The following is a 16,604-nucleotide window of genomic DNA, read 5'->3' on the forward strand; positions in this document are numbered from 1 at the left end:
ATTATACGGACTAACATATAAGTCTGTCATCATGATCTAAGAACTTCCTTATACATTAACTGTAGTCTATTGTGGATGAATCTTTAAACTTAAGCACTGTAATTTTACCATATACAAACGGTATGTAGTCAGGAAGCCGGTGGTCGAAATGCCGACTGCCGGCTTCCCAGACTGGTATTCTAGCATGGGACTAATGGATAGGCATCGAAATAACGACGCCCATCATTATCCAGACATTAAAATCCTGATGCCCGGCATACCGAACGAAGGTAAGGAGGGTTAGGTTTAGGGAGCGGGGGTTTAGGTTTAGGCACCCCTGGGGGAGGGTTAGGCACTACGGGGGGAGGTTAGGGTTAGGCACCCCTAAGGGAGGGTTAGAACTTACCTTAGACAGGATTTTCAGCTTTCTGCCTTCCGGCGTCGGTATTACATCCGCCAGGCTTAAGTCTGGCGGTATGTCATACCAATTCCATACAAACTATGAACTTTTAAATGGTAAAAAAATACCAAAAATGAGTTTATTACTCTTGATGAATGACCAGAAAGGTCTGATGAACTCATGTGCACATATTGATACATTCTGACTATTGCACACTATGAGAAGAAACCATATAGATACACTGTGTATAATAAAATACATTCTTAATACATTTGTATTACAGTGTTCCTTGGAGAAAGTAGAAAAAGATCTATTGTGATGATATAGGATTATACATGTGATTTGTTTGTTGGATTTTTTTCAAAATAAATGTAAAAATAAATTTTTATTCGTTTGTTGCACAATCTTGGCTCATTATATACAAAAAGAGGTCAGCGCAACTTTTACTTCTTTGATCTTCCTTATCTGAAACAAGGGAACCACAGATACCCTTTAAGGTTGCTGCAGGTCTTTTTCTGTTTCTGTTTTAATTTAATTTAGTACAATAAAATAAGCTAGTATAAATTTAGTCTTTACTCAGCCGTTATATTGTTTGGCCCCTACTGGCACATTTTACACCATAGTTTTTTTTGTGGGGGGAATGGGACTTTCAAGCAACCTATGGTGAATAATATTATGGAACTTAACTGAGCACCATACACCTGTTTTTGCAATAAATTTGTATTTAAGTGGGATTTGGTGGTCCAAATTTTCAGGTGGCTGCATAAGGGATATTTTGCGTCTTGGGACTTAATATTAATCATATAATTACAATAAAAGATTATTAGTTTTGTCTAAAATTTTCCCTTTTCTTTAATTAGCACAATAGTTTTCTTTACTATTCACTTCTTTGTTGCTTAGTGATGTTACTATTGCTATATTTGTGAAAGAGGTGCTGGAAATAAACCAAAAGTGGATTGTTCTAGGCTGAACTGCACTCATACCCTTTCCTAATATGCTAAACTAGCTCTGCTTGCTGAAGATATCATTTATTAATACCTCATACAGGGATACATACATTTTCATGAGGCAATTTAAATCGCAGACTCATTATCACAATGTATCCTGCCCTGTTATAACTGGTTCGCTATATGCTACAATTATTAAACAACATAAAAAGGGTCTGCCAGTTGTAGTTTATAGTCGACAAACCACATTGTAGAACTGAAGTTGGTATTATTAGCTCTATCAAAGACTTCAAATTCAAGATAGAAACTTCAACATATGATAGAAGTACAGTCCATATTTAATCTTTTTTTACTTCCATGATACATTCTCTTGATGGTGATGTTTACAGATATTAAAGAAAACATTATTAAGTCTACATCGTATTACAAAGAAATGAAAATGCAATATTTCTATGAATTCTGTATGTAGGATTACAAGAAGGACAATCAGCAGTCTCAAATCATTTTCTTGCAAATGATTTCAGTAGATGTTTACATTGCACAGACTCTGCTGAGTAGATGCAGTGAATATGAGGTTAAGAAGGTCAGTATATTACTGATATTTATATTAGTATAAACTACATCTAGTTTTAGTCAGTGCAAAAAGATTTACTCTTACTGAAATCCCAATAGTGACTTCCTCCATCTAAAAATGAAGCACATAAAAAAGTACATATCATATAGAATAACATTTATATTATATAAATATATAGACCTATACATAACACATACACACTACATGGCCAAATCTATGTGGACACTACACATATATATACACACTTGGTGAACATTGCATTCCAAACCATGGGCATTAATATGGAGTTGGTTCCCCCTCTGCGGCAATAAAGGCCTCCACTAGATTCTGGAACATGGCTGCAGGGATTTGCACCCATTTAGCAGTAGTGAGGTTGGGCATAGATGTTGGCTAATAAGGCATAAGCAGTAGTGAGGTTGGGCATAGATGTTGGCTAATAAGGCCTGGCTCATGGTCTCTGTTCCGATTCAGCCCAAAGATGTTCGCTGGGGATGTGGTCAGGGCTCTGTGCAGGCCAGTCATGTTCTTCCACACCAGACTCAGCAAAGTATTATTTAAAGGTCCTCGCTTTGGAGGACCTTAAATAAAAGATATTATTATTATTATTATTAATAATAATTCGACAGAGGGCAATATCAAGCTAAAACAGAAAAGGGTCTTCCCCAAACTTTTGCCACAAATTGAGAAGCATACAATTCTTTGGAGCATCATTGTAAGCTATAGTATAAAGGTTTCCCTTCACTGGAGCTTAGGGGCCAGGGCCAAGCCTTGAAAACAGCCACCAAATTTTACAGTTGGCAGTAAGTGTTCTCCTGGCGTTCACCAAACCCAGATTCGTCCTGCATATTATCAGATGAAGTGTGATTCCCAACACTGCGTTTCCACTGCTCCATTGCCTAATGGCTGTGTACTTTACACCACTCCAGCCAGTGTTTGGCATAGCTTATGGTGATCTCAGGCATGCGTGTGGTTCCATGCCTATGGAGACTTAATCCATGTAGCTCCCAAAGAACAGTTATTGTAGTGAAGTTGCTTTCCAAGACACTTTATAACTCAATAGTTAGAGTTGTAACCAATAACAAGCAAATAGGACACTCTACGCTCTTCAGCACATGGAGGTATTTCCTCTGTGTGGCCTACACTTCGTGGCTGAGCAGTTGTTGCTACCAGATGTTTCCACTTCCCAATAAAATCACTTATAGTTGACCGCCACGCCACCTTCTAGCAGAACAGAAATAAACTGACTGACTGACTGGAAAGGGGGCATCTCATGACTGTGCCAAAGTCACTGAGCTCTGCAGTACAATCCATTCTACAGCAAATGTTTGACATGGGCAGTGCATGGCTGTATGCTTGATATTATGCACTGCGGCTGAAATAGCCAAACAGTAACTAGAAGGGGTGTCCACATACATTGTAGTGTATATAGAAGCAGGGTATGTGTATAACTTTACCTTGTATCATAAACATCCGAGTTAAGGTCAAACTTGTATGTAGGTTTAAACTTCAGGGATCCCTCCATAAATCCTTGGAGAAACCGTTCTTTCTTTTTGGCCATATTTAACTAAAAAGTCACAAAAAATAGAAATCAATTCAGATTGGGACTGAACCAATGCAGCGATGCTGGTGCACATCACAAAACAGACAATGCAGGACTACGGACTGTAGTGGGACAAATACAGAGATAAAACATGGGCCTGATTCTGACTCACACAGACATAAATGGTGAGTCTTTGCATACAGCACGTTCTTTCTATTCTGAGTAGGACGCAACTTCACCGGATCTGTCTTTCCATTAAAATTTAGGGCATTTCTGGGCAGATAATGGGCGGTGATAATGGGATCGCACGTAACCACCCTGACTTTTGGGAATATTATGGAGAGTATTGTGGATGTGTACCAAAAGCTCAGTGAGATTAAGGAGTGGTGTGTACAGGGGAGGAAGCCTATTTCTGACGGATCTCTTGCACCCAGCATGGGGTTGGGGCAAGTGCTGATAATAATGATGACTGTTGCGGAAGCTGGCTAAATAAATAAAATAAATGGGTGTCACAGGTTTCCGCTTACATAAGATAGTAAATCTGGCTTTGTATGCAACTCAGAATCAACCTCTGTAGGTGCAGGAAAGGTGCTGTAACCTATAGCAACCACATGATTACTTTGTTTCTAAACTAGGTTATAAAAATAACAAATAGAATCAGATGTATTTATAATCCCGACAGTAGGGAATGGGATGCCGGCAGCAGAATCTCAACACCTGTCCGAATACTGGCGTCGGCATCCCGACAGTAAGTACTGGGGTTAAGTCAGTGTTGGCTAACCTTGACACTCCAGCTGTTGTGGAACTATATATCCCAGCATGCCCTGCCACAGTTTTAGCATGCCCTAATAGCAAAACTGTAGCAGTGCATGCTGGGTTATGTAGTTCCATAACAGCTGGAGTGTCAAGGTTAGCCAACACTGGGTTAGGTGGATGGTGATAACACAGGAATATGCAGACTGTACACGTCTCGTCAGCAATTCACGAATATATGCATGCTTATGTATATCACTATTACTTTTTTTGCAATTAAGAATGTATAGAAATAATTGACGTACGTATGTATGAAATTGGCTGACTGGTATGCTGCACTGGCTGTCACAAATTTGTTTTACAAATATTCCCTACTGCTGCTAATATAACCCAAGTGTTTTTGTTGTAAATCTGCATTGTCAAAATACATGTATAATTACGCTGTCTTTAAGTAAAAGCATTGTCATTTATTTTAGAATCTGTATTGGTGTGAATTATTTAATTTCTTCTTATAACAAGTAAGGTTTATAAATAAATCTAGAACACATCGCGTTATCAAGGGTTAGGGGTTAGGGTTATGCACTAGAGGGAGGGTTACGTTTAGGCATTAGGGGGAGTTTTAGGCACTAGGGAGTTACATTTAGGCACTCGTTGGCAGGGTTAGGTTTAGTCAGCGGGGAGGGACGATTAGGGTAGGGATAAATAGAGGGTTACGATACTGAGCGACAGGTGTTGGTATCCTAACCTGGTCGGGATGCCGGCATCGGTATTATGACCGCCGAGATCCTGAGCGCCGCCATCCCTTACCTAACCCAATAGAATGTGATAGCTTGCTATAGAAAACTGCAAGTATTTTACACCATTATCTTTGCACGTTTTCAGAATTGTTCCTCTTAGTAAAAATAAACACTAAACAGTATTACATTTGTGAAGGGAACATATAGAAAATGCTGCTGTCCCTTAGTCCGTGGATTTGGCCTAATACAAAGTAAATTTTCCATAAAAAGTAAAGAGTTGGAAATCATTCTTATTATAAATGGTTTTACATGTACTAAAGCTTATTTTTCAAACCGTATTTTAAGCAAAACTTAGATGCAAGAGATGTGACTGAAGACAGGTGTGTAATGTGACGAGGAGAATGTAGTCATGGATGAATAAGTGTTCTGTACCAATCTTTCCTCCATATTTAAAGAACGCATTGGTCCCTAATACCTGCAGACAGCTTAGAACATTACAATCAATCAATGCATGCTCAGTGAGAAGGATGTCACAAGGCTGTGGATGTATGGACTGAGTGATACAGAACTGACATACCTGGTCCTTTTCCCAGAGTAGGTTATACCTGTTGCTATTTACCACCTCCCTGATGAAGTGGATCCCAAAGTCTGAAATCCGAAAGTTCAGGTCACCAAACCAGAACACAAGACTGTGCGGGAGAGGAGAAGACAGGAATGTAATCAGAGATAGCACAAAGAATATGATTAAACAGCATCACATCTAAAAACACATGGACAAACACCAAATCACAGTATTAAACAAATGACTATAGGAGAATCATTAAATGTGGGAGTAAAAACAAATTAATCATTACATTTAATGTAACTGTACATATTTCAGTTTAGAAATTGGTTGATGTTGATATTACACATGGTTTATGTATCCAGTATTCCTCACTTGTGGCAAATAGACTTGGGGGCATATTTACGAAGTGGCAACTTTTGCGTTTTATTTCGTAAATTATATTGTATAAATCTATTATTATCTAAGTAAGGCATATGGATTGTTATTTAAGCATACCTTTATATTATCTAGATTATAAATATTTAGATCCAGACCCACGTGCATCAGCTGCGGATTGTGATAACCCCCATTACACTTTAATTTCTAGTTTATATTGTGCAATGTGATCCCTAGGCACTGCATATTTATCTGGATTAGCCTGGCCGCTATATTGTAGGGTTTGCATAGCCTGTTGTTCCGGCGGCCCTGTGTACAGCACTTAAGAGGTGGCAGTAATTGGACTTCAGCCACTAGTTTTAATGGTATAACTTTTATTCCATCTAAACTAATTTATAGAAAACACATACAGCACTAATGTTACCTTAATCACACAAGTGCTGTCATATATAAATAAGGGGCACAATTTGTGGGCTGGTCACAGTGTGTTAGTCGGCTGAACTCTGGGGTGAGGATTTATTGAGATGAACATACGGGAAAGCTTTTAGAAACTGTCTGCATACACAAGCAAAAAGATTATTTAACGAAGTGCATAGAATAAAACTAGGCCCAATACGTCCGTGCTGATGGCGCATCCAGACAGCAGCAGCCATGTTTTCAAGGCAGTTTATGTTATAGCTACACTTACTCATGGTCCAAAATGCTGCCTACACTTTCCCCATCAAACTGGTGTGCCTCCAGCATCCTCTCAAAATCATCCAGCCTCTGGTCAGTGTTCTCCATGTGCGCAGGCAAATGGCAGTTCATGAAGCACAGCATGTGTCCATATACAGACATACGCAGCGTTACCCCTCCTTTATTGCCCTGTGATACATATGCAGAACCAAAATCAAATCACTGAAACATAAATCATCATCATCGATTATTTTTAGGATGTCACAAAAACCTTATAGCACTGAACGGCTGTTATGGCAAATAAAAGAGGGAAAGTGAGGGAGAGGGAGAAGGGGGGAGAGGTGGAGGAGGGAGTGAGAGGGGGGGAAGGGAGTTTCAAATCTATTGATAATAATACGGTTTTATTATTAGGTAAATGTGATGCTTGTGTCTAAGTTAAGAGCCTCATTTAGAATAGTGAGCTGTGAAAATGTGTTTTATTGCACTGTGCATTTGCAATATTGTTCATATAAAAAGTGTGACCCCTATGTGTCTAAAATCTGTAATCAGTGCTATACAGCTGGGCCAATTCCAACTAAGATATGGGCACTAAAGTGGAAACCAGCTGGACAGATACGTTACACTGGGAATCAGCATCAACATGGCCCTAAGAAAACAAATTCCCTCTTCTCTGAGAGAATATCAGCACAGGCTAAAAAAGTACTGGGGACCTTTCTGCACCGCACATGCTGTGGGACATGGTTTCATTTAAATACTAGATATACAGTAGTAAAAGGCTGTAGATTAAAGGGCAGGGTAGTTTACCTACAACACAGATTTAAACTCACACTGGTGGTCTGGGGGGATTAGGGGGCATTTGGCAGTATTGTGTCTCATTGGTATTGTGTGTTGAGATCGGCTATCAGTCATCGATTGTTTACCACTGATGGTCGATGGTTTTGCCATCAATGGTGGAGATCCAATGGTTCTCTGCCATCAATGGCTGAGAGGTGGTAATTTTTTTTTCTCAGCTGCCCACTGAGCTCAGCTCCTTCTCTGATTGGCCCACCACCTGCCGTTCCCCCTAGCAGACACGTCCATTGATGAATGCAAACTATTGATGGTTTCATGCCATCGATCTTAAGCACTTATGACACCAGCAACCCACTGATGGCCATCTCTCTGTGTGGTGCCGAATGGTCTCACATCCCTGGTGGTCAAGTGTGGATCCACCAGGTCCAAGCGGTATTGGGCAGCCGTTTTTGCTTCCAAATCCTGAGAAGTAGCTCTGCTCAGGGTTTGCTTGAACTATGCGGCAACAAATCCGAAAGATGGGGTGAAATACAAATATTGTGCTCTGCCCAATATGGGCCTGATTCTTAGTCACACACAATGCCGATATTACTGGAAAAGGTCGATGTTTTTCAACTGCACATGCATCCAAGTTGCTAAAAAGTAGCATAGCGCAGCTGTGATTGAGAATCACGGTATCCGAAGTGTCTTGGAAATGTGGCTCCTGGGCGGTGACTGGGAAAGGGGCTATTCAGATGCATGAAGATGGTTTGTCTTATGCACGTGTTTTAAGAGTGTCGCTGAACTGGTTGTGAACTCAGAGTATGGCCTCCAAAGTGAGCGATCAGCGTCTAACGGAGATTCTGCACCATCTAGCATGGGGCTGGTTTAAGTTTTGGTGGTGTGACTGACGGCTGCATCTAAAGACGCACCGGGTCTTATACAGAGTCGCACGCAATGCCGATGTTCATGTAGTTGAGAGATTTTTTGCAACAGCGCATGCGCAAAACTTTTTGTAGACCTCCACGGCACATACGGTACACAGAGTGTATGCACAAAGGTGCTGTTGCAAACAATTCAGATGGTATCACAAATGTGGCAGAAAAGTGATGGGCGGTGTCACACAAAAGGTCCGTTCGGTGGGTGTGTACTGGGAGTATAGCCAGCGTGTCCATGCAAGCGGCTGCTATCCCAGGCGCAGAGCCACAAGCATAGAGAGTCATGGTAAGACAGAGAAACTGCCATAGGGCTGGTGCAAGTTTCCATGGTGCGACCGATGGTGGCGTATAAGAGTGCACGTATGCTAAAAGTGGGCGAATCAGTCCTTGCACATGTGGCTGAACGGATGTACACGGGAAGGAGTTTGTAACAGCATTTGCATAAAGTCGCAGACGGGGGGACCGCCAAGTGGTAGTACAGCATCTAAAGACGCTCAAAGTGGGATTCTTAGTCCTTGCACATGGAGGCACAAGAAAAGGGCTTGTAGCGTTATTCGCACAAAGTCACACAAGCTACAGTGGCAAAAAGGGATGGGGCATGTTTATTATGAACCTGATTTTCTCTAGGGATTTCTGCAATGTGCCGAGCAATGTGGGGCTGGTTTCACATTAGAAAACACAAAGAGATAACAAGGCGCCTCTGAATAACTGGAGGAGAAATCGATATAAAATATTTTTTTTTAAAAAGGAAATATAACATAAAGAATTCCCACTTGCTGCGGGTCCTAAAGAACCAGCTGTGAGGGTTCAAGGTAATTACGGAAAAAAAGACAATAGGATTTTGTAAGATCTGCGCATGGGGAATTAACATAATTCAAACAGGTCTCATAAATATAATTGATTTAATACAAACAAATATGGAAATACAATGAAAATCACATCCAATCTGAATTAAAATACTAAAAACATCTACAGACAATTTGAGGTAGAGAGAGAGGATAATATAAAAAAAAAAATATTAAAATTCCAGCATCTGCTAAACCAGGGATATCCCGTGCACAAATATTCAAATACTCATGAGTCAATTATTAGCAATGTGTCATGGCACCATCAACAGCTTTGATATAAATATGTTCCGATGTGTCAGGACCGGAGTATGGATAAGTTAGAAACTGTGAGCATAAGTGGAAATGTTAGCAAGAGGTGATGATGACAGGTGTACAATACCTCCGGAAATATCCAGGGTTCCAATGTGAACAGCAGACTTGTTGAAAAAATGAGTAATAACTGCAACTCACAGTTTACTCTGTCCGTCATGGAGTCCTGCTTATAGTAATAAGCAATCCAGTGCTTGTTACAGTGGGGAGGGAGGCCTGTTAGTAAAAGCACAGATGAATTGCAAGCCTGTCCGAGCGTCCTCGGAGACTGTGCTGGGCAATCCCCCAGCTGGCGGCTATGGTATAGGTAGCAGGATCGGGTAAAGGTTGATTCTGTTCACCAGTAAATGGAGTAATCAGGTAATGGAGCCCTTAACGCGTTTCGTCACATACACGTGACTTTCTCAAAAGGTGTCGCTCCAAACCTCAGGTGTACCCTTTATATATGCTCCAATGTGTCTTAGCATGAGTCTGATTGATTACACAGCAGTGAAGTTAATTAGCATTTTCCAACAACAGTATGAAGTAGCTCCATGTTCCTTCATAAGTCAAGGGAGGTATTCAGATGCTTGGTGGCTGCAACAAACAGTAGTAATTATGCAGCATATATATATCAATCCTTTGTTATCGGTTGAATATTCCGGCTTATACAAAAGAAATAGTATAAACCAAATGAGTCGCTATGTGACTCCTGTACACATAAAAGGGATATATAGTAGAAAAAACGACATGAATATATAGAAACATTCATCAAAATTTTGACTTATTCGCAAGGTATGTTATAATCATAGCAAAGAGTCCCTATGTGACAACTTTAATAGTAAACATATGAAACGGGATATGTACTAAAAAAAAAAAAAAAAAAAAAAAAAAAAAAAATGTGTGCATTTATTTGCCAATCTCTGGATAAGATAAAGCTTATAGATATAGAAAAACATAGACAATGGAGAAACCATGTAAATTCCAAGTAAAAAATAATAATGTTATTAAGGAATTATCAAATCCTAGTTGGGATTGAAAACTGTTCCAATTAACCCCTTCACATATGGATACACAGAAATACCAACAGAGATATAGAAATGATAAATATACTACGATTGCATGATCAGATGAAGAAGAAAATAGGAGGGAGACACCAGAATAATAATGTAAAGCTAAATATCCAATCTAATATTAGTACCTCAATAGAAAGAAGGGTCTTTGTGTATATAGGGAAAAACCATAAAAAATGTAAACAGCATAGGTAGAAATAAAATAAGTGAATAAGAAATGTAGAAGGGGAAAGGGGACTTCTATAAAACAAAATCAGAGAGCCCCAAAATCATACATATAATTTTACCAATATGTCTAATCTAGAACAGACCTTATAAATTCCAGCAATAGACTATTTAAATAGCATATAACCAGCTAGCCCCAGCAGACCTAAAAGCTGATAAATCCCCTAATGGAGATTACTACAATGTAATACACATCTTATATATGTGGTAAGGACTAGCACTCATACCCAGAAATGGTATAGAGTTGGTGAGTGTGGATGTTCATGTAAGCTAGTTTATTGAACCGCATGAAGAATATAATGGGGAGAACCCATGATATAGACGCTCACCCATTATAAACGAAACATAAAGAAAGACAAGAATCCTATAGAAATCATATACCACTCTTATAAGCTTACCTAATAAGATAGATAATGTTCGCCAGCCGAACCAATTTAGTATCCTATCGGGTCTGATCGGTCTAGAATCTCACAATCTAATAAGATTCTCGTAATATTACATCTAATAGCCAAGGACCAAAACAGGGGGGGGGGGGGGAGGAAATGAGGTCAATAAAAGAGAACCGAAGGGCAAAAAGTGAAAAGCATTGATAATGCAGGTGTGGGCTAAAGATCAAATTCTATACATTCACTGAGCCCCTCGGGAACGAGGGTCCTTAATTTGTTTATCCAGAAATTTTCCCTAGCACACAATGTCCTGAACCTAACACCTCCTCGATGGGTGGGTCCCTAGAAGTGAAAGTTCATGTGGATTTTTTCCATGCTGTTCCACAAAATGTTTGGAAAGGCCATGTGTACAGTACTCCTTTAAGATATTCCTTCTATGCTCAAGGAATCTCACTTTCAAGCATCGTGAGGTCCTACCTACATTCATCAATTTGCACTTGCAAATTAACACATAAATAACGTATGTAGATTTGATGTTGATAAATGACTATCTCAAAAGACTCATCGCCCCCAGATGTGTAGAAGAGATGTACATTATTTCTGATGAAGGAACAGGCGATGCAGTTGGTAGAGCTACATTTGTAGCAACCCTTAACTTTACTCGGCATCCAGGACAGATGGGAAGTCAAAGCTAGAGTTTTGGTCTAATTTTTATATATAAATAAACTCTGTGTTATTCGATCTTTAAGAAAGTCCTTTTTAAAAAAAAGCAGACAAACGGTTAGTTTGAAAGACATGTATTGAGAATATTTCTGTTTGAAGAATGTTGTGATTTCTCATTAAATTTTAAATTTTCCTGGATGCAACATTATATTGGGAAACAAAGAATGGCTGATATAGGTCAATGGTGGGGGTCTTCTGTTTATAGGTTAGTAGGTCATCCCTATTAAGGTCTCTAGTTTCTTTAAGTGCTGAATCAAGCAGGAATTCAGGGTAGCCTTTACTCCTGAAATTATATATTACCGTATATACTCGAGTATAAGCCGAGTTTTTCAGCACATTTTTTGTGCTGAAAAAGCACCCCCTCGGCTTATACTCGAGTGAAGTGTGTAGCGCTGACCGGACGGAGTTCGGTCAGCACTACACAGCACAAACACTCAGCCGCCGGAGCTGGCAGCTATGTGTTTGTTGTAATCAGCAGCCGATGAGAGTCTGTCAGACTCTCATCGGCTGCTGCTGCTTCCACTGCGGGAGCCATCTTCCGACTCCCGCAGTGGGTAATGGGAGAGACGTCATGAGTAATGACGTCTCTCCCATGCAAAGCGGCCAGAGGAGCTGTTAGCGGCGGGACCAGAAGCGGGAGGTTTCAGGTAAGTGATTTTTTTTTATTATGTCTCTCACTACTTGGGGGGGGGGAAGACTGCTGGGGGCACTACCAGGGAGGGGATTACTACAGGGGGCACTAAAAGGGGGGGGGGATTACCACTGGGGGCACTACCAGGGGGGACTACTACAGGACTACAGGGGGCACAACCAGGGAGAATTACTACTGGGGGCCTTACCAGCTGCTGCATTTCCCACCCTAGGCTTATACTTGAGTCAATACGTTTTCCCAGTTTTTTGTGGTAAAAGTAGGTACCTCGGCTTATATTCGGGTCGACTTATACTCGAGTATATACGGTAATTATTTTGCTTGTTCTTCAAAGAATCGTTATTAGAGCAATTTCTACGGATGCGTCTTAGTGGTCCCCGGGGTATATTGTTAACCCATGGCTTATAATGAGGACTCTCAAAATATATAAAATTTAAATTGTCAACTTCTTTCCTAAATGTTTTGGAAACAATTCTATTATTTTCAATGGACAAGGATATGTCTAGAAAGGAAATATTTTTATTATGTACACAACTAGTGAATTTCAAATTAAAATTATTCGTGTTAAGTGTGTTAGTGAATTTTGAAAAAATTATATATATCCCCCATCGAATATAAAAAATAAATCATCTATATATCGGCCATAAAGAGGTCCGCGCCCAAGTCCCGCCCCCAAATGTGCACGTCCTCAAACGCGCCCATATATATGTTGGCGAAAGTGGGCACAAACCTCGTCCCCATGGCCGTCCCGAGGGTCTGTAAATAGTAAAGGTGATAAAAAATAAAATAATATTGTTAGAAAATGAACAAAATAGAGTCCAAAATGAAATTACGTAGACCCTCAGACACACTATCAGAGTTTCCCAATCGATGCTCGATTGCTTCAATACCTTTACCATGTGGAATATTAGAATAGAGGGCTTGCACATCACTCATGACAAAATAAATTTATTCTTTCCACTGTATTCTGAATATAAGGTTCAAAAACATGGTAGCGTCTTCAATATGTGAACGTTAGGAGGCTGAAAGCTGAAAGGGTTGTAAAAAAATAAATCAGCAAAATGTGATAAATTAGCAGTGAGGCACCCAACACCAGAAATGATAGGACGCCCTGGAGGTGCAGTGAGTGATTTGTGAGTTTTGGGTAGGTGATAATAAGTGGGCTTAACAGAGTGTTTGGGAATTAAATATTGATTCCCTAGAGGTGTTTGCTTTATCAGTTTTGGCCTTGTCCACCAAATTTTTCAATTTAAGAGTGTATTCTATAGTTGGATCCTTTTCAAGAACCCTATAAATAATAGGGTAATTTAATTGTCGCATAGCTTCTAAAATATACTCATTGGTGTCCTGTATCATGATACCCCCCTCCCTTGTCCGCAGGCTTGATGACAAGGGAGGGGTCACGTGCCAGGCTCCTGAGTGCCTGTCTTTCACTTTGTCAGATTATTCCTATATTTAAAGCGTTTGTTCCTTTTAACATAAGGAATTAAAAACTCATCCAAGGTTTTTTTATAGAAGATATTTATTCGATTGCTTCTGTATTGAGAAGGAAAAAAAAAGTTTGATTTAACTTTAAAACTTATTCCTGCCCTCCCGGGACCTATCAATATCGAATAATTTTACATGGCTCACAAGGGAAACATTTTCTGACTGTAGAGATTCTAGAAAGTCTAGAGCTTCCATATAGTTATCGTCTAGAATTATATTGCTACCTTCTATACCTTTCTTTTTCAATGCCTTACTGGCAAAATACCTTTAGTACATGTTTGAATTATGTTAATTCCCCATGCGCTGATCTTACAAAATCCTATTGGTTTCACATTAGGACAGGGGCAAACTGCGCTGCAATATAGTAGTGACATAGTATAACAAGCCCAGCGTGGCATATCTTGGTACTGGTTGTTGCTCTTGCAGGAGAAACCCGTGCATGTTGTTCCCAATCTTTAGCAGAAACCAAATCAAGATATAGCACCGGTGCTGGTTACTTATGTCAAATAATTTTTTTTTTTTTTTTCATACAATAGGAGAGATGTACTAAGCCTTGGAGAGTGATAAAATACCAACCAATCAGCTCCTGTCAGTTTACAGGCAGTGTTTGAAAAATGACAGTTAGGAGTAGGGGTGAGCAGGTTCGGATTTCTGAAATCCGAACCCCAGCGAGCCCCCCCGATCCGAGGCCGATCCGAGTCAGGCTCGACTTTTCCCGCCTGACTCGGATCTGAAATCGAGGCAAAACGTCATCATCCCGCCTTCCGGGTCTCGCGGGTTTTGGATCATATATAAGGTACCCGCGTCGGCGCCATTTTCTCACTCGGCTGTGGACAGTGAAGAGGGAGGGTGGGAGTTAGGGCTGGCTGGGCTGTGTAGTGTAGTGCTGTGCTGCTGTTGTCCATAGGGGCTGTGTCCACTACTTCAAAGTCCATAGGGGCTGGCTGTGTTGTGCTGTGCTGTTGTTGTCCATAGGGGCTATGTCCACTACTTCAAAGTCCATAGGGGCTGGCTGGACTGTGTTGTGCAGTCAGTTGTCCATAGGGGCTGTGTCCACTTCAAAGTCCTGTGCAGTGTCCCAGTCCTAAAGGGGTGCTGTAGTGTTGTCCAGGGGGTGCTCTGTCCGTCAGGGGTGCTCCCCCCAAGTGCTAAAAAAATATATATTTTTTCTGTGTTTGTGAATTGTGTGCGCAGTAGCCGCACATGCATCAACAAAGTAGTGCCAAGCGTGCGCCTGTGTCATAAGTAAAGGGCCGGCTGGCTTGACCGTTAAAGGGTGCTGTAACCCCCAAAGTACACTCCAAACCAAATAAAATTTTTTTTTCTGTGTTTGTGAATTGTGTGCACTGTTGCTGCACGTGCATCAACAAAGGAGCAGTGCCAAGCGTGCGCCTGTGTCCCATAAGTAAAGAGCCGGCTGGCTCATATCTTAAAGGGTGGTGTAACCCACAAAGTGCACTACTCTCCAGCAAAAATAAAAAAATATTTTCTGTGTTTGTGTGCGCCTTAGCCGCACGTATATATCAATATAACATAAATGGAGGACCAAACTTTCTCCGATAAAAATAAAATAGGGAAAGATCAAGAACCACTTCCTCCTAGTGCTGTTGCTGCTGCTGGGAGTTGTTCATCATCCCAGAGAGGAAGTAGGAACACCACTACTTTTACTAAGCAATGGACCCTCCAACAGTCCCTAGCGATGAGGATGAAGTACGACAATAGTCATCCTGAAGCAAAACGTATAACTGAGGCCTTGACTGCTATGTTGGTGTTAGACGTGCGTCCGGTATCCGCCATTAGTGCAGTGGGATTTAGACAATTGATGGAGGTAGTGTGTCCCCGGTTCCAAATCCCGTCTAGATTCCACCTGCATCCTCAAAGCAGCAGCGACAAGCGTGCGTCTGTCTGTTAAAGGGTGGTGTAACCCTCAAAGTGTGCTCCACAAACAATAAAAATATTCTTCTTTTTTTTTCTGTCTTTGTGAAATGTGTGGGCTGTAGCCGTACCTGCATCCTTAAAGCAGCAGCGACAAGCGTGCGTCTGTCTGTTAAAGGATTACATCGGTGACAGCATCCAAGTAGGCATGTCAGACAGTCCGTACCTGTACTGGCAGGAAAAAGAAGCAATTTGGAGGTCCCTGTACAAACTGGCTCTATTTTACCTGAGATGCCCCCCTCCAGTGTGTACTCCGAAAGAGTGTTTAGTGCAGCCGGGAACCTTGTCAGCAAAAGGCGTAGGAGGTTGCTTCCACAAAATGTGGAGAAGATGATGTTCATAAAATGAATTATCAACTCTTCCAGGGAGACCAGCCTCCAGAACGTACAGAGGGACCTGTGGTTGTGGATTCCAGCGGGGACGAATTAATACTCTGTGAGGATGAGGATGTACACAACACTGAAGAGGGTGAGGAATCGGTGGATGAGGAGGATGAGGACGACATCTTGCCTCCGTAGAGCCAGTTTGTGCAGGGACAGATTAATTGCCAGCTTGTTTTGTGGGGGCCCAAACGAAGCAATCATTTCAGCCACAGTCGTGTGGCAGACCCTGGCGCTGAAATGTTTGGTTTGTTAAAGTGTGCATGTCCTGTTTATACAACATAAGGGTGGGTGGGAGGGCCCAAGGACAATTCCATCTTGCACCTCTTTTTTTTCTTTGAATTATGTACTGTTT

The 16,604-nt window shown here is 40.9% G+C and overlaps 1 protein-coding gene across 2 annotated transcripts in view; it reads right to left on the bottom strand.

Moving 5' to 3' along the window:
* The window catches only part of INPP5K (inositol polyphosphate-5-phosphatase K), a 90,697-nt gene that overhangs the window by 11,783 nt on the left and 62,310 nt on the right, over positions 1-16,604 (bottom strand). Inside the window, exons 6-9 of one of the 2 annotated variants that reach the window (XM_088453843.1) lie at positions 6,559-6,734; positions 5,508-5,619; positions 3,355-3,464; positions 1,985-2,011 (exon numbers count right to left, since the gene is read on the bottom strand). In XM_088453843.1, the coding sequence (XP_088309969.1) occupies positions 1,985-2,011; positions 3,355-3,464; positions 5,508-5,619; positions 6,559-6,734 (425 nt within the window). The remainder of the gene's footprint in view (positions 1-1,984; positions 2,012-3,354; positions 3,465-5,507; positions 5,620-6,558; positions 6,735-16,604) is intronic. The other variant, XM_088453845.1, reaches the window with a different exon arrangement.

This window comes from Taudactylus pleione, unplaced genomic scaffold, assembly GCF_031769625.1.
Source record: "Taudactylus pleione unplaced genomic scaffold, aTauple2 ptg000040l, whole genome shotgun sequence".
Taxonomy (NCBI): Eukaryota; Metazoa; Chordata; class Amphibia; order Anura; family Myobatrachidae; genus Taudactylus; species Taudactylus pleione.